Genomic DNA, 18,900 nt, shown 5'->3' on the forward strand with positions numbered 1-18,900 from the left:
ACTTGGAGATGTTGCCATTCAGGGCGAGTAAGAAACAGTCTTTCTTTAAAATAAAACTTTTGAAAAAAAATAGTAAAAAAAAATAAAACTTTTGACAAGAAAAAGAAATCTGTTTCTCTCTTAGCTCCTCTTCCTCTTTTATCAACCCCTCCCCCCATGCCTGCGTTTTTAGCTAGAGTAAACTACAAAATCTTTGGTCAAAATTGTTGTATGGTAAACTACAGTCATTCAACTAATTTCTTGCCTACGATGAGATACCCAACAACATTATTAACTGGCAAGTGGTTTCTGCAATGAAGCCTCACCCACTGGTGGGTTTCAACTGCAACCACTGGCCTTTTCATTGTTTCAGACCTCTGGGATTAAAAACAAATCGAATCTGGGACTTCCCTGGTAGTCCAGTGGGTAAGTTTCTGTGCTCCCAATGCAGGGGGCCAGGGTTCGATCCCTGGTCGTGGAACTAGATCCCACATGCATGCCACAACTAAGACCTGGTGCAGCCAAAATAAATAACCAAATCGAATCTAATGGTCAGAACATATGACATATGTGGATCTGTGTAATTTGAATTAGTAATATATGTATAAGTTTCCAAAATACATTTGAAAGAAAGAGTAGTTGGGGAAGGTGAGTGACATAGTCTGTATGTCACTCACAGAGCCCTCCCCTTTTTCTGACCATCCATTATTCTTACACTTGTTCGTCTCCAGAAGAGTTCAGTTTGCCTATAGAAACCCAATGTATTTCTGTGTACATTACATGCTTTATGTTTCTTTCTTTTTTTAAAAAAAAAAGACATTTCTTTTTTTTTTTTTTTTCTTTTTGCGGTATGCAGGCCTCTCACTGCTGTGGCCTCTCCCGCTGCGGAGCACAGGCTCCAGACGCGCAGGCTCCAGACGCGCAGGCTCCAGACGCGCAGGCTCAGCGACCATGGCTCACGGGCCCAGCCGCTCCGCGGCAGGTGGGATCCTCCCAGACGGGGGCACGAACCCGCGTCCCTTGCATCGGCAGGCGGACTCCCAACCACTGCGCCACCAGGGAAGCCCCCTGCTTTATGTTTCTTGAAGATAATCTTTCGTATAGCAGAAGATATTGTTTAAAAAATTTGATACATAGATAACTATATGAGGTATAAAAAATACGTCTTTATTTTCACGCAAAATATTACTCTTTGACTCCTTTGAGGTATTTCCTTTTTCAACACCTGATCCTAGGGACTTCCCTGGAAGTACAGTGGTTAAGACTTCACCCTCCCATTGTAGGGGGCACAGGTTTGATCCCTGGTCAGGGAACCTGCATGCCGGCACGGTGTGGCAAAAAAAAAAAAAAAAAAGCAAAAACTACTGATCCCATTGTTTTTATTATTCTCACACTCAGAAGTTGAATTCCTCTTTTTCTGTAATCCAAAAGCAGGCTTGGCACCAAAGAGAAGTCTGGGACATAATCTGTATCTGTTTCCAATTTCTGGGAGAGAGTGAATCGCTGCGTTTCTATTGCAACACAGTCTACTCCATTATTTCCCAGAGTTACTCAACCACACATTTTTGAACTTCCTGAATGCCCCCAGGAGATGATAAAAAGGAAATCAAGAAAGATATTCCTTTTACATCTCCAGAGCCATTTACACATTTTACCTTATTTTTCTCCTAAGATATTTTAAAACTGTTTTTACTGTACCCTTATTCTCTGTGTATTTATAGAGATTTAAGTTTTTTGCCCGGAGTTACAGGATACTAAGTGATGGAGCTGTGGTTTTTAACCCTGGTATTCTGAATTAATACATTCTGTTGGTTCATAGAAGTTGTTTAAAAAGTAAAAGTCATAATTTTCTTTGTTTTTATATGTTTATAGAGATTATTACAAAGTGTTCTGTTCAATTGAGTTTCTAAGAACATGATGTGGCTTGAGAGAAATGAAGAAACAGGAAATTGTGGGAGATCTTTGCCTCTTTCTCCACCACAACTGTAGCCAGAGGGGCCCCAGGACAAAGAGGCCGTCCCTGCTTTCTGCTCCCCCAGCTAACTGATTCCAACAACCTGAAAGCATGCAGAGACATCTGTGTCCAAGGATGTTAAATTAGTTGTAAATCAGTGTTTGATTTGTATTCTGATAAAAATTCTGGGAATAAAAGATTAAAATAAACATCCAAAATATTTAAAAATACTATGCGATTTCAAAAATATAGGACATCTGTGATAAATATTGCAGGAAGAATTCAATGGTGGAGGTAGAAATCCTTTTGAGAGTCTATTTAGGGATGATTTCATATTCAGTAACACAGCTAAGTAGGTAATATTTTGTGGTAAGCCTGCATTTTTTTTTGATTTTTTTAAGACTTTTTTTGAGGTTTGTTTTTAAAGAAACTGCATACATCATTAGAGACAAAGAGTAATTTAAATACCATGCAGTTTCTGTATGTACAAAACCTAGGCCATAGAGATCCAGTTTAATTTGTATTCTATTTACACTGTCTTCCTCATACAGCTGTTGTCTGTTAAAGCAGAACACAGGAGAGTGCTCTGATACAAAGACAAGCTATGTACAGACACCCGGGAAGCAAAAGCCTGCATTTTTATTTGTCTTCTTTGAACTTTTAAGACTTTTTTAGGAACGGAAGGGGCCTCCATGTGGAAGCAGAAGCAGATTGCAGGATGTCTTTTCTCCGCCTTCATTGGGCTTCCAGTGTTGGGGAGTGCATTTACTTCTTTTGAGTCAAGCTTCACTCTATTTGAGTCCCTAGAACACAGGAGCCGCACTTTATCATCTTCTACCGCATTTGGTGGCAAAATTATGGGCAACTTCATAATCTGTATGTATTAACTATATTTTCTTATTTTCTGTATTCTGGATGCTCTGTTGTCTGGGGCCTGGCTGACCCAAGAGAGACTCCCAGGGCTAAGCTAATTTCTAGAGTTAGTAAACTGCTCCCCTGTGAGCCTGCCTTTCATATGTAAACCAACCAATCCAGAGCATATACTCCAGATCACCTCCACTATCAGGCTTTTATTATACTCCAGGAGGCAATATTTCTCTGCCCTAATCATCCCAGGGCCAAGTGCCAGAAAACTAGAGATAGCCTCCAACCCCCAGAGCCCACTGAAATTATTCAAACCAGACAATGCTAATCCTGCTTATGCTCCCTTGTCTTGCCTTCTCCAAAGAAACCACAGTAAAGACTTCTGTCTATGCTTTCCTCTTGCTCCTTCTGCCTCCTGACCCACCCTGGTGCTTTCCTGTGTGGTCCTTCACAGCATGGTGTGTCCCCCCTCCTCTTGGGATCTGTTGTCCTCACCACGTGTGAATAATACTAAAACCCACATTTCAAAACATTATACCAATATCTACTGAAAAGGTCATGCTAAAATAATCACAATAAAGAAAGAGCAGTTAGTCATGGAAGCAACCTAAATGCTCATCGACAGATGAATGGATAAAGAAGATGTGGTACATATATACAATGGAATATTACTCAGCCATAAAAAGGAATGAAATTGGGTCATTTGTAGAGACGTGGATGGACCTAGAGACTGTCATACAGAGTGAAGTAAGTCAGAAAGAGAAAAACAAATATCGTATAGTAACGCATATATGTGGAATCTAGAAAAATGGTACAGATGAACTGGTTTGCAAGGCAGAAATAGAGACACAGATGTAGAGAACAAATGTATGGACATCAAGGGGGGAAAGCAGCGGCGGGTGGGAATGGTGGTGTGATGAATTGGGAGATTGGGATTGACATGTATACACTGATGTGTATAAAATTGATGACTAATAAGGACCTGCTGTATAAAAAAATAAATAAAATTAAATTTAAAAAAATAAAATGGCAAAAAAAAAAAGAAAAGAAAGAGCAATTAAAGTCTTTGACAAGGACAGGCAGACGAAGAAGCAGGTGAAGATTGCTCCCAGAGAGGGCGGAATGTCCTGCTTTCCAGCCAATCAAAATGTTCTCAAAAGCCCCTGGATCTAAGCCCCTGCTATAGTAAGTTTAAGATTTTTATATGAGTGGGGTTGGATAGGAGTGGAAGCTTACTATCTCAGGGGACTCAATATTTAGAGATAATCATGGCAAATATAACCATAAAATATGTTAAGTGGTATATATGTAAAATTTAATATTTAGGACTGTTTATCTTTTGAATCACCTAAGTAAAAGTTGAAAAATGGTAAATCTTTTTTCTGTATACACACTTTTTTTAGAGCAACTTAAGGTTTAAAGAACAATTGAGGAGAAATTATGGGGAGTTCCTATATACCCTCTCCTCCATCTCCCAGTTTCCCCTATTATTAACATATTGAATTAGTCTGGTACATTTGTTACAACCGATAACCCAATATTCATACACTATTATTAACTAAAGTCCATAGTTTATAATAGGGTTCACTCTTAGTGTCATACAGTTATTCACGGTTTGGCAAATATATAATAGCCACCATTATAGCATCATACAAAATAGTTTCACTGCCCTAAAAATGCCTGTGTTTCAACTACTCATCTCTCCCTCATTCTGCCAGAAACCTGGCAACAACTGCTCTTTCTACTGTTTACATAATTTTCCTTTATCAGAAAAGGAATAGTTGTCATATAGTTGGAATTACACAGTATGTAGCTTTTTCACACTGGCTTCTTTCACTTACCAATATGTATTTAAGGTCTGCCATGTCTTTTCATGGCTTGCTAGCTCATTTCTTTTGATCTTTAAATAATATTCCATTGCATGGCTGTTTATTCCAGCTTGTTAAACCAGGTTGTTTATTCATTCACCCAGTAAAAAAATGTCTCAGTTGCTCCTGAACTTTGGCAGGTATGAATTAAGCTGCTATAAACATTTGTGTGCAGGTTTTTGTGTGGACATAAGACTCAACTTATTTGGGTAAATACCTAGGTGAGTGATGGCTTGAATTCATGGTAAGGTAATGTTTTGCTTTGTAAGAAAATGCCAAACTGTCTTCCAAAGTGGCCGTACTATTTTACATTTCGATCAACAATTGCATTGTTATTTTAATTTGCATTTCTTTAATTAATCACCAATATTCATTCATCAGTAAATAATTATTCACCTATTATGTGGCAGGCTGTCATAGGCACTAAGGATAAAGCAGTAAACAAAACAGACAAAATTGGCTCTCCCTCTGGAGTTGACATTCTAGTAACAACATACAAATATAAACAAATTCCTAACTAGCATGTTAGATGGTAAAAAGCACTATGTAGAGAAGTAAAAGTGTATGTATGTGGGGTTAACTTTTTTTTTTTTGGCTGCACCACGAGGCATGTGGGATCTTAGCTTCCCCGATCAGGGATTGAACCCGTGCCCCCTGCAGTGGAAGTGCAGAGGCTTAACTACTGGACCATCAGGGAAGTCCTAGGTTAGCTTTAATTATAGTGGTCAGGGAAGGGTTCACTGAGAGGTGACATATGAGCAAGGGACCTAAAGGAGGTGAAAGAGAGCTATGCAAATAGCTGGAGAAAGAGGGTTCCAATCAGATGGGACAGCAATGCAAAGGGCCTCAGGCAGAGCCCCTCACCCCATCCCCTCCCCCATAGTGTTCAAAGAATAACAAAGGCTAGTGTGACCTCATGGGACTAAGAGTGAAGACAGCAAGAGGGGTGGCAGAATGTCATGTAAGGCCTTGTAGACTATAGAAACTTTGGTTTTTAGTCAGAAATAAAGTTATTGGAGGTTATAAGTGTGTATAAAATGGCATGAAAAAGAATGGTCAGCTTGACCAGGAGAGTTTGGGGAATAAACTTTTCATGGAAACCCTCAAAGGAAGACAAAAGTAGTTTCATAAGTCTTCTAAGTTAGAGTGTCGATGAAAATATTAATTAATAGTCAACCTATGAAAGAAATGGAAAATTTTATTTGAGCCAACCTGAGGATTATAACCTGGGAGGTAGTCTCTCAGAGAGCTCTGAGAACTGTTCTGAAGAGGTAAAGGCGGAGGCCAGTATATATGTGATTTTGGTGAAGGGGTACATGAAATCCATCACCTTAGTAGGTTACTGCTATTCGAGAGAAACAAATATCTTAGTTAATGGTTCTAGTGCTTTTCTAAGTGTGAGAAGATGCAAGAAACCGGGTTCATGAAATTTTGTCCTGTAAATATCTAACCGAGGGCCAGTTCTGTTAGTTTTCCCAGAGCACAAAGTGTCTCATCCTGACCTTCGCCCTGAATTCCTTTCAAGGTGTATTAGAGGCCAGTGACTGCAGTGGCCAATGACTTGATTCTTGTAGAACTGGATGGTGGGCAACATTTTTTAATTTTACAATCCCTTCCCTTTAGGTCTTAATTTCAACCAAGTTTTGCGAGGCATTTCATGACCAATCTATCCCGGGGTGCTAGGAATGCTCATTTCCAGGTCAAGCGAGGATTTCATTGATAGGCCGCTCAATGTGCTATGACTGTACTAGACCCTGTTAACAGTAGCCCAAAGCCTCTAGACCACCTGTCTTACTAGTCCGTTATGGTCCAGGAAATGTTCCCTATTGTTGCTTCTTCTCACATTTAGAGTTACACTATTACAATCATTGATCTTGAACTTCTCTGTCTTGTCTTAAAATTGTTTTCTCTTATTTCATCAAGATTACTGATAAAACCAGCAAAGATACAGGCTGAAGCCTACCATCTTTAGCTTGTTGCACTAAGGACCCACCCACCATCTGCTGCTGTAACAGGTATAGTCTTTTCCCTAGACGCAATTAGCCAGGAAAGAACTGCCTGTTAACCATCTTTCTGGGTAGCAAATTCTGCCTTTAAGGCCTAAAGTTTCTGATTCTGGGAGATAAAAAGAGACCAACTAGAAAACTCCGAGTGGTTGTCCCAACAGGTCAGGGGAAGGTGGCGCCGCGGTCCCCCTCCCCGCCCCCCCCCCGCCCCCGCCCACACTGCGATGAAGGGAGGGCCTGAGGAGCATTAAAGAAAGGTCCGCCCCATTCTTTATTTTTTTTTAACATCTTTATTGGAGTATAATTGCTTTACATTGTTGTGTTAGTTGCTGCTGTATAACAAAGCAAATCAGCTATACATATATCCCCATATCCCCTCCCTCTTGCGTCTCCCTCCCTCCCACCCTCACTATCCCACCCCTCTAGGGGAACACAAAGCACCGAGGTGATCTCCCTGTGCTTTGTGGCTGCTTCCCACTAGCGATCTATTTTACATTTGGTAGTGTCTATATGTCCATGCCGCTCTCTCACTTCGTCCCAGCTTACCCTTCCCCCTCCCTGTGTCCTCAAATCCATTCGCTACGTCTGAGTCGTTATTCCTGTCCTGCCCCTAGGTTCTTCAGAACCTTTTTTTTTTTTTTTTTTTAGATTCCATATATATGTGTTAGCATACGGTATTTGTTTTTCTCTTTCTGACTTTCTTCACTGTGTATGACAGACTCTAGGTCCATCCACCTCACTACACATAACTCCATTTCGTTCCTTTTTATGACTCATATTCCATTGTATGTATGTGCCACATCTTCTCTATCCATTCATCTGTTGATGGACACTTAGGTTGCTTCCATGTCCTGGCTATTGTAAATTGTGCTGCAATGAACATTGTGGTACATGACTCTCTTTGAATTATGGTTTTCTCAGGGTATATGCCCAGGAGTGGTATTGCTGGGTGGTGTGGTAACTCTATTTTCAGTTTTTTAAGAAACCTCCATACTGTTCTTCATAGTGGCTGTATCAGTTTACATTCCCACTAACAGTGCAAGAGCGCCCCATTCTTGAGATAGAGCACAAAGGGTCACAAATCCTTCACAGAAGCCCCTTTGAGTGACAGGTTTCCGCGCCAGTCGCCAAGGGCTAAGAACGATTTTCAAAAGGGCCGCGCCATGGGCAGGACCCAGGGCACCGCCCGACAGCCGGGGGAGGCGGGGCACCGACCAGATCCGCCCAAAGGAGCCTCCCGGAAGGGGGCGTTGTCGCCGGAGGGATGACGTAAAAGGCGTCGCGCCGAGGGTGACGCCTGGCGTAGTTGACGTCGGGCTGAGCCTGTCACCCCTGGGGCTTGTTGCAGAGGAGGAGCGGGCGCCATGGCTGTTCTGCTGGAGACCACCTTGGGCGATGTCGTCATCGACTTGTACACGGAGGAGCGGCCGCGCGGTGAGGCCCGGGCCCCGCTCACCTCTCCGCCGGGCCGCTATCTGCCTTCCCCACTTTGCCTTTTCTGCCAGGTCCCCGTGGACTGGTTGGAGCTTCTGGGCTGATGGTGCCCGCGACTGCGCTGTTTTATTAGCGGGCCTTGGTTGAAAAGTTTTTTTGAGGAGCAGCCCTTCTCCGCATCTGGTGCTGGGTCCGGGTGGCGGGTGCTTGTGGTTATTAAATGCGTGTGTGTGTAATGCAGCATATACAATGCCCATAGCTTTTGCGGCTTTACTGCTTTTCACTAGTCAGAGGAACGCAAGCAGTATTCCTTGGTGTGTAATCAGTATATCCTGATGAAAGCAGGGAGGGTGGGCTTGGAGCCGTGAGTGTGGGCATCCCTCGTGGTTGGAGGAAGGGCTGTCCAGAGGTGTGCACCCAACCTTAGCAAACACTCATTGATCGTCCACTATGCGAGACTTTGTGCCAAGCCGTAGAATGGGCCTCTTACCCTCGAGGGTGTAATTTTAAATTGGTGGAAATAGGCGCCGCAACCCATTTAATTTCTTAAGCGTTGTAGTGGAAGAATGTGTAAGTTGCCATGGAAACCAGAGGAGGGTGTAATTTTGGCAGGGGGCGGGGAGAAGCAAAGCTAGCAAAGAATTCAGAGCCCTTGAACTAGCTCTTTGAAAAATGAGTGGGAGCGAGGGTTTTCTTGTTTGCTTGAAATTTAATGGAAATAGCAAGTAGATCCGCGTGGCTTGACAGTGGAATGGCCGACTGCGCGTCTGGTTGTACACGTTTTTAGGTTAGGTCAGGTCGTGAATAGCCTTCAGCCCAGAGTCTTTGAAGGGATTAAGAGCAGGATGGAGGCGTGGCAAACTTCTTGTTTTAGGACGATAATAAGTAGCAGTGTGGAGAATGTTTCAGAGTGGGGAGAAGCTAGAGACCAGGAGAGTTTAGTTACAAGCAGGGTCCTGCCCCCACGGAATGCAGTCTATGAAAGAAGATGAAACAAGCTGCAGTATGGTACCTTGAGTGCCTTCCGACGTGCTGCACTTTATCCCACGCTCACTTATCGCCACCCCTCAACACTCAACCATACCTCTATGCCTTTCTCATACTGTTGCCTCTACCCCACATTTCTCTCCGCTGTTGTCCTTTTGGCAAAGTTCCTGCTTATTATTCAACTTTCAGATCAAGCATGATCTCTTCTGTGAAACTCTCCAGTGTCCCTAAGTAGAGTTCGATTGGTTTCTTGTGTTCTGTCTCAGGTCTTTTATAAATCACAGTACATATTTTGTTATACATTTACCTATTTTCCTGGAATTAATTTGCAAGTCCTGGGCTCCTCTCAAGAATGTAAACTCTAAGAGAATAGGGACTGTGTCTTAATTATCTCTATATCCTGAGCATCTACTGCAGTGCCTGACACTTTGAGGGCGTACACCAAAGGTTCATTATATTGAGTAATGCAAATATATGTGTTGTATTAAGATTCTTTGTGCAAGTGATAGAAACAACACAAACTGGCTTAAAGAAAACAGTTGATTGCCTCATGTTACTGGGGTAAGCTTTAAGGATGGCAGGACCAGGGGGTACACAGGATTTTTTAGGGAATTGTATTTTTCATCTCTTGGATTTGCTTTCCTTTGAGTTTGACACTCTCCATGTGGAGCAGCACCTGGCAAGTTTGTGGGCCTTTTTCCGTAGAACTATGAGAGACTAAAGGGGAGGTAGGGTTATCTCACCTAATTAACACAGACAAAATGGACAAGCAGTGTTTCTGCAAAGATAGCTTAGGACACTAAAAACATAAGTCCACCCTATTTGTATATATTTGTAAGCAGGTGATTGGGTATCTACTTCTATATGTAACTACTTATCAATTTATAGTAAGTATATCCAGACTTATTTTTCTTTTTTCCTCCCTCCTTCTCGCCCTTCTTTTTCTTTTTTTTTTTGCGGTACGCGGGCCTCTCACTGTTGTGGCCTCTCCCGTTGCGGAGCACAGGCTCCGGACGCGCAGGCTCAGCGGCCATGGCTCACGGGCCTAGCCGCTCCGCGGCATGTGGGATCTTCCCGGACCGGGGCACGAACCCGTGTCCCCTGCATCGGCAGGCAGACTCTCAACCACTGCGCCACAAGGGAAGCCCTCTTTTACTTTTTTTTTAAACCTTTTTGTTATAGAAAACTTGAAACATACACAGAGGTAGAAACATGTAAATGAACTCTCATGTGCTGATGATCAGCTTCTGTTTAACAGTTGTGAAATGTTTCATCTATAGCCCCACTCCACTGGATGTTTAAATTTTTTTATTTTTTATTTTTTTGCCGCACCCCTCGGCTTGGGGGATCTTAGTTCCCCCGCCAGGGATGGAACCCGCACCCCCTGCATTGGAGGCGCAGAGCCTTAACCACTGGACCGCCAGGGAAGTCTCTCTTAAATATCTTTTAATCTGTAGGTTCTCCCCCACCCCATTTTAAAATTAAGACTTTATTTTTTTTAAAGCACTTTAAGGTTCATAGCAAAACTGAGGTAAAGGTACAGAGATTTCCCATATTCCCCCTACACCCAGTGCACAGGCCTCTGCCATTGTCGTACCTCCCACCAGAATGGTACATTTGTAATACATTTGTAATGTTTCTACCATGTAACATTGTACATACTTTACATTTGTTACTACAGTGGTACATTTGATGAACCTGTATTGACACATCATTATCACCCAAAGTCCATTATTTATGTTAGGGTACGCTCGTGGTGGTGTGCATTCTGTGGCTTTGGACAAATGTATAGTGACATGTATCCACCGTTACAGTATCATGCAGAGTAATTTCACTGCCCTAAAAATCCTCTGTGCTCTGCCTGTTCATTCCCCTCCCCCGCATCTCCTGGCAACCACTTATCTTTTATTGTGTCCATAGTTTTGCTTTTTCCAGAATGTTATACAGATGGAACCATACGGTATGTAGCCTTTTCAGATTGACTTCTTTCACTGAGTAATGCATTTTAGGTTCCCCCGTCTTGTCATGGCTTGATATCTCAATTCTTTTTGCCTTGAATAATATTTCATTGTCTGGTTGTACCACAGATTATTTATCCATTCACTTACTGAAGGACATCTTGATTGCTTCCAAATTTTGGCAGTTATGAATAAAGCTGCTATAAACGTCCGTGTGCAAGTTTTTGCATAGACCTGTTTCCAGATGCGTTGGGTAAATGCAAAGGAACATGATTGCTGGATTGTATGATAAGAGTGTGTTTAGTCTTGTAAGGAGGTCCATATATTATATTGGTTGATACATCTCTTAAATATCTTTTAATCTGTAAGTTCCCCCCGCCCCCCTTTTTTCCCTGAAAAATTTTTGAGAAAGAATCTGGGTCATTGATAGATTTTTCTCATTTTGGATTTGACTGATTTTATCCCTGTTGTATCTTTTAATATATTCTTCTATCCCTTCTATTTCTCATGAATTGCTACTTAGATCCAGAGCCTTGATCAGATTCAGGTTTAATGTTTTGGCAAGAATATTTCATATCAGGTAGCCTGTACTTCCAGCTGCATCACATTCAGGAGGCACTCGATGTCTGGTTGGATCTTTTTGTGATGTTAAAATTGGTTAGTGGTTCAGGCCTGTCTACCTGATAATATCTGTTATAGTGTTCCCATTAGCTTTTCACCTAAAGATTTTGGCAACCATTGTTGATCACTACTTAGATTCATTATTTTTGTTTTCTAGTTAAAGGACTACTCCTATATGTTTAACAGTAACTCCAGGAATACATTTGTTTTCTAGAAAAATGATCAAAAGCCTGATATTCAAGAACCTCCAATAACTTGGCTCCATCTTACCTCTCCAGCTTTTTAATCCTCTGTTCCTCTGTGTCACTGGAGAAGTTATAGAAGTTAGACTGGTCTCCTGGACCCTCCCCAAAACATTTAAATTCCCACTTCCAGGGTATTTCATAATGTCCTCCCAGCTTGAAATGCCCACTCTCTACTCTCTGCCAATCCAGTTCTTTTAGTGCTCCCTTAAGCCTCCAGGAGGTGTTCTCATTTCCCCAGCCAGAAACAATCTCTTTTCAACTTGTGTGGCATATTTAAAAGCACTTTTAAACTTTGTACCATTTAAGTGCACAGATGGTATTATCAGGTGTGCCCACTATTGTAACTATTTGTGTTCAGGTGAAAGGACCCTAGTTTAGTATAAGCTCCTTGAGGGCAGGGACCACCTCATATGTCTTTCTGACTGTTTGGTTTCTAGCTTAGTGCCTTGAGAAGTTGTTAGCATGTTTCTCTACAACTAGACTGTAAACTTGTTAAGGGCAGAGATCGAGATTTAATGGCATTTGACCTAACAGTGACAGGTACTTAGAAGATTCTCAGTCAGTGTTTATTGGATAAATGAGTGAATTTATTTAAAAAACATGGTACATGATAAGTATATGGATTTTTGTGAAGGGCTGTTTAATCATTGTGAAAAAAATGGTCCCAGATATTTTGTTTTCTCTAATATAAATAATCTGTACCCATTTTCAGATACTCTGCTAGATCCTTTGCAGTCATAGTGTCCTCTTCATTTTTTCTTTCCCTTACAAAATCAATTCATCAACAAATGATTGCTTATCCCAGATAAGTTTCAGTTTTCTATACAGTTCAGATGCCCAAGAAATCCAAAGAAAAAGAGAATAAAATGATAATTTAAAACATATTGCCTTTTTCTAGGATTACTACCTTTTTCAGTGGCTTTGGACATTTGACCATTTGGGGAAGTTTTTGTATGGTAACTTAGAAATTAAACTATACTAACTGTGCTTTTACTTGGTTAAAAATATATTTGTGAACTACTGTGATAAATTTACTATTTACTTTCTTTCAGCTTGCTTGAATTTCCTGAAGTTGTGCAAAATAAAATATTACAATTATTGCCTTATTCACAATGTACAGGTGAGTTGGTGGATATTAGTCATGTTCTTTGTTATTGGAACTATCTAGCAAGCTCTCTGAATTAACAAAGTATCCTATATATTATAGAGGGATTTTATCATACAGACTGGTGATCCTACAGGGACTGGCCGTGGAGGAGAATCAGTTTTTGGGTAAGTTCTTTTATTTTCAAATGAGTAAAAATAGAATTGCCTCGGGCTTTCCTGGTGGCGCAGTGGTTGAGAGTCCGCCTGCCGATGCAGGGGACACGGGTTCATGCCCCGGTCCGGGAAGATCCCACATACCGTGGAGCGGCTAGGCCTGTGAGCCATGGCTGCTGAGCCTGCGCGTCCCGAGCCTGTGCTCCGCAACGGGAGAGGCCACAACAGTGAGAGGCCTGCGTACCACAAAAAAAAAAAAAATCTATATATATATATATATATATAGATTTTTCCCAAGTTCCATAAATGTCTATAGCAAATAAAAGGAATATTTTGAATCATAGTGGCATTTCTATAAAGAAATGGTAACCTGGGACTTCCCTGGCAGTCCAGTGGTTAAGACTCTGCCCTTCCAGTGCAGGGGGCATGGGTTCCATCCCGCAAGCCATGCGCACAGCCAAAAAAAACCAAAAACAAATGGTAACCTTATATGTTAACCCTAGCACCCTATATGTAACCCTAGTAGTTTTATATTTCATGTTGAGTATACTTATATTTTATAACCTTATTGTATGTATTTTTAGTCAACTGTATGGCGATCAAGCAAGCTTTTTCGATGCTGAAAAAGTGCCAAGAATTAAGCACAAGAAGAAGGGCACTGTGTCCATGGTGAACAATGGCAGTGATCAGCATGGATCTCAGGTAAGGAAATGGGTGAGGAGATGAGTTTTGCTCTAGGGAACCCACAAAATTATCTTTGTAAATATCTAGTAATGAGAGAATTTCAATCAAAGATATTTGTTAGAAGAAAAAAATGACACTAATTTTTCCTATGTTAAAAAAAATCCTTATTATTTTGTCCTTTTAAAAGTAAAGCATGTCCATTGGGAGGAATTTAGAAAATACAGAAAAGCACAAAGATGAAAATAATATTGCCTACAATCTCACCATTCCTGGAATATCACTGTTCACAGTGTGGCCCGTTTCCTTTCAGTATTGATTACTTATTTCAAAACAGGTCATGTTGAGCACCTTTCATTCATTGTCACAACAGCCCCATTGGAGTAGATGGTTTTTTTCCCTCACAGTTTACATGTGAAAAAACTGAGATTTGGTTTGTTCAAGTGTTTTAAACAATCAGAGCATCTGTATTTATTGATATTTTATGTTTAAGCTTTGTGCCTTATACTTAGTAGTAGTGACAAGTAGGTGAGAATTCATGCAATTAATGTAGTCTTTTGTAACTGATTTCAGTTTGAATTATATATATATTTGTATTTATTCTATGTCTTTCTATATAGTTTCTTATTACAACAGGAGATAATCTAGATTACCTTGATGGTGTTCATACAGTGTTTGGTGAAGTGACAGAAGGCATGGACATAATTAAGAAAATTAATGAGACCTTTGTTGATAAGGACTTTGTTCCATATCAAGATATCAGGTATGGTTATAGTTTACTGTTGAAATGTACTAGAATGTTTTATATGTGATGTTTGACAGGTAATGGGGATGGCATACATAGGACTGGTTTTTGGATAATTCTAAAATGTGTGACTATAAGAATCTTTATAATAGAGAAGACCTTTATTTAAAAAAATACTTGTACTAATTATAAATGCTTATGTTGGGAGGAATTATTAATCCTTTAGCTTTTAAAAAATGCAGATTATTGAGAGCTATGACAAAATTACTAGGATTTAGTCATTTATATTACATCTTAGCATAATGCAGAGTAATAAATATAATATATAATATCAAACAATCAAAGACAGTAACACTAATTGTGAAAGTATACACTAGTAATATCCTTGTGCAATAAAATTTAAGAGCTTATGGGTTTTTTTGGTGTTAGAGATACTTAAGATATTTGTTATAATTTTTATAAAAAGTAAAACATGGATTCTGAAATGACATAAATGTAACATTTGACTTGGATTTATTTTGTAAGGATAAATCATACAGTGATTTTAGATGATCCATTTGATGATCCTCCTGATCTATTAATTCCTGATCGATCACCAGAACCTACAAGGGAACAACTAGATGTAAGTAGAGTCTTCTTGTGATTGAATGTATATACATATTAATGTTTTGCATAAAATTTGCTTTTTACCTTATTAAAACTTATTTCTTCAGAATGATTATCTTGCTTGATCAGTAATACTAGGACAAGTTTAGAGTTCTTTTTTCTCTTCCAGGTAGATACTCATTTTTCTACCTATCTTTTTATTTCCCTAATATTCTTGCCTTAGCTCTGGAAGCTTATATGAATACCTTGGGGAAATATTTCTCTTATCTCTTAACTCTAGATAGGAGTGTAGCTTTAAGGCTAAATTAAATTATCAGCTTGTGAAGGAACTTTTCAACTGGGGATACTTTTGAGCCAGGCTAGAACCCAGAAATTTCTGTGGCATAATGGAGACTTTTTCCCTCAGATCTTTTGAGGTAAAAATTTCTGCATATGAGGCTTCCTCAAAGCTGAATTTATCTTTATAGTTGGGATTTAATGCTTAATTTCTAAGATCATTTATCTTCTGTATTCAGCACTTAGTTGGATACCAGGTAGTTCCTATATAAATGTTTATTTTGATTTCAAAATAAATTAGATGCCTAGTCTGGCTAGTATTATTGAATTCATCTAAATCAATTTTCAGAGGTTTGTAAGTTTGTTTCACATTTGTGAAACAAATGTTCTAACACATTTGATGGAACTAAGAATAAAGCATAATGTCTCTCATATTTCTTAGATTTTTCTATTCTTTAAATATATATATGAGTAACTTCTGCCTTACAGAGTGGTCGAATAGGAGCAGATGAAGAAATTGATGATTTCAAAGGAAGATCGGCTGAAGAAGTAGAAGAAATAAAGGCAGAAAAAGAGGCCAAAACTCAAGCTATTCTACTAGAAATGGTAAGATAATTACTTTGTTCGAATAGTTTTTCAGCAATATATTTAATACATACTCATTGTGAGTTTATTTCTGACTTTTTGATAGTCTTTAAAATATTAAAAAATTTAGCTAAGAGTTTTTTTTTGGATTAAATTTTGTATGACATAGTAACACAAATGAAAGTAAACAGATTTGATTCCACTATTAATATAGTGCTAAGTGCCTTTTTAAAAAAATGGGAAGTGGATATCCAGCTTACAAATATTAATTGGGTTTCAGTTGTTTATACTCATCTCATTTTTAAAGAGTTTCTTGGACTGAATTTTAAGTATATTAGAGAATAATTCTTTGTACGTCTCAAGTATTGAGATTAAATAGTAAAATACTAAGTACAGGATAAAACCTGGGCAGAAATTGAACACTGTAAAGTATACTCTTTTTTGTATTACTAGCAATATGAAGTCATTTGGGGAACAGTTATTCAGTACATGATTAGTTGACCTACTAGGCATTTTTTCCATTTCTTATTTTTGTGGAATAGGTATACCTTTCACGTAGTAGGTCATCAATAATATTGGAACGGATGGATAATAATTAAGTTTTTATTACTATCATTATTTTATATAGTAGAGCTTTCAGGTTCATTATGTTTTAAAATTCGTATTAGCATCACTAGTCTGAAGGAACAAATACTAAAGATTATAATTCAAGAAAACTTTACTGAATTGAAAAAAAATTAAAAATATACAGTTTAATGAGCACACTGTGTTATCTGAGAATATTGACCCAGAATAGCCAACACCAAGACAAATTCTAAGAAAATTACTGGACTTAAAAGAAAAATCCTTTGAGCACCTGGGCAGCAAGAGTAAGTGATTTATAAGGGAAAGAACATTAGCTTATCATCAGAGCTTTCATCAACAAAGTATAGAAAGTTTATGCCAGAATAAGAGGAGTTGACATATTCTTTAAACTTTTTATTTTCAGATAATTTCAAATTTACAGAAAAATTACAAATAACGCAGACAACTTCTATATACCTTTTACCCAGATTCACCCATTTTTAACATTTTGCCACATCTGCTTTGATCGTTCATTTTTTCTCTCTCTCTCTCCTCTCCCTCTCTGTCTCTGATTATACATGCACATACGCACATACTGTTTTGGGGGGACCATTTGAAATTGCGGTGCAGATATCTTTTCTCTTTCATTAGTGTGTATTTCCTAAGAGCAACAATATTATCCTACATATTCACAGTATAGATATCAAAATCATGAAATTTAAAATTGATAGAAATTACAGTCTACCTTCCAGTTTTGTCAGTTACTTCAGTAATATCCTTCATAGCTTTTTTTTTCCTGCCAGTCTAGAATCCAGCTCATGATCAATCATCTGTTGCATTTAGTTGTCATGTTGCTCTAATCTCTTTAATCTGGAAGAATTCCTTAACTTGCCTTATTTTTCATTACATTAACATTTTTGAAGAATACAGGTCATTTATTTTGTAGAATATTCTTCAATTTAGGTTTATCTGCTGTTGCCTTGTCATTAAGATTCAGGTTATACACCCATAGCCAGAGTACTACATAGGTGACATTGTATCCTTCTCAGATGTCACATCTGGAGGTGGATAATATCCATCTGCCTCTCATTGGAAAGTGTTCATTTTGATCACTTGGTCAAGGTAATCCATTGTCTGGGGACTCCACTGCATAGTTTCTGTTTTCCCCTTGCAACTAATAAGCCATCTGTAGAAAGGCACTTTGAGACCTTCAGATATCTTATTCCTTGTCAAACTGTCCCTCTGGATTTCTTAGCCATCCGTGACTATTGCTTGAACCAATCTTGACTCTGATGGGTGCAAAGTGGTGATTTCCCAACTCTGCCCTTTTTTCCACACTTGTCAGCCTGCCTTTTGTAAGGAAGAGCACTCCTTTATTATCTCTACTTATCATATATTCATTATCTATATGGACTTGTGGATTCCTTTTCTTGTTTTGTTTTTAATACATAGAATTTATTTTATAGAGTAGTTTTAGATTTACAGAAAAATTGAACAAGAAGTACAGAGAGTTCCTATGTACTCCCTTCACCCTCCCCAACTGTTTACCTTTTTAATTAGCATCTTCCATTAGTGTGGTACATTTGTTACAATTGGTGAGCCAATATTGATAAATTATTATTAACTAAAATCCTTAATTTACATTAGGATCCACTCTTTGTGTTGACAAATGCCATGTATTGTACAGAATAGTTTCACTGCCTTGAAAGTCTTCTGTGCTCCACCTGTTCATCCCCCTAACTCCTGACAACCAGTATCTTTTTTTACTGTCTGCATAGTTTTGCCTTTTCCAGAATGTCATATAATTGGAATCATACAATGTGTAGCCTTTTCAGATTGGCTTCTTTCACTTAGCAACGTATACTTAAGGTTCCTCCATGTCTTTTCATGGCTTGATAGCTCATTTCTCTTGATAGTTACATAATATTTCATATGGGTCTACCACAGTTTGTTTATCCATTCACCTATTAAATATCTTGGTTGCTTCCAAGTTTTGGCAAATATGAATAAAGCTGCTGTAAACCTTTGTGTGTAGAATTTAGTGTTGACATAATTTTTAACTCATTTGAGTAGATACCTAGGAGCACAATTGCTGGAGTGTATGGTTTAGCTTTGTAAGAAACGGCCAAATTCTCTTCCAAATTGAATTACCATTTTGCATTCACACCAGCAAGAATGAGACTTTCTGTTGTTCTACATCCTTGTTAGCGCTTGGTGTTGTCAGTGTTTTGGGTTTTAGCTGTTGCATTAGGTGATCCTGTGTCCTT

General features: G+C 39.0%; 1 protein-coding gene across 1 annotated transcript in view; it reads left to right on the plus strand.

The window, feature by feature from the left end:
* The first annotated feature begins 7,988 nt into the window (after positions 1–7,988).
* Positions 7,989–18,900, plus strand: part of PPIL4 (peptidylprolyl isomerase like 4) — a 33,724-nt gene continuing 22,812 nt past the window's right edge. Inside the window, exons 1-7 of the mRNA XM_060029812.1 lie at positions 7,989–8,105; positions 12,969–13,036; positions 13,124–13,188; positions 13,761–13,878; positions 14,478–14,620; positions 15,128–15,224; positions 15,974–16,090. Coding sequence (XP_059885795.1) covers positions 8,036–8,105; positions 12,969–13,036; positions 13,124–13,188; positions 13,761–13,878; positions 14,478–14,620; positions 15,128–15,224; positions 15,974–16,090 — 678 coding nt within the window. The 5' untranslated portion in view covers positions 7,989–8,035. The remainder of the gene's footprint in view (positions 8,106–12,968; positions 13,037–13,123; positions 13,189–13,760; positions 13,879–14,477; positions 14,621–15,127; positions 15,225–15,973; positions 16,091–18,900) is intronic.

The sequence above is a fragment of the Delphinus delphis genome, chromosome 14, assembly GCF_949987515.2.
Source record: "Delphinus delphis chromosome 14, mDelDel1.2, whole genome shotgun sequence".
Classification (NCBI taxonomy): domain Eukaryota; kingdom Metazoa; phylum Chordata; class Mammalia; order Artiodactyla; family Delphinidae; genus Delphinus; species Delphinus delphis.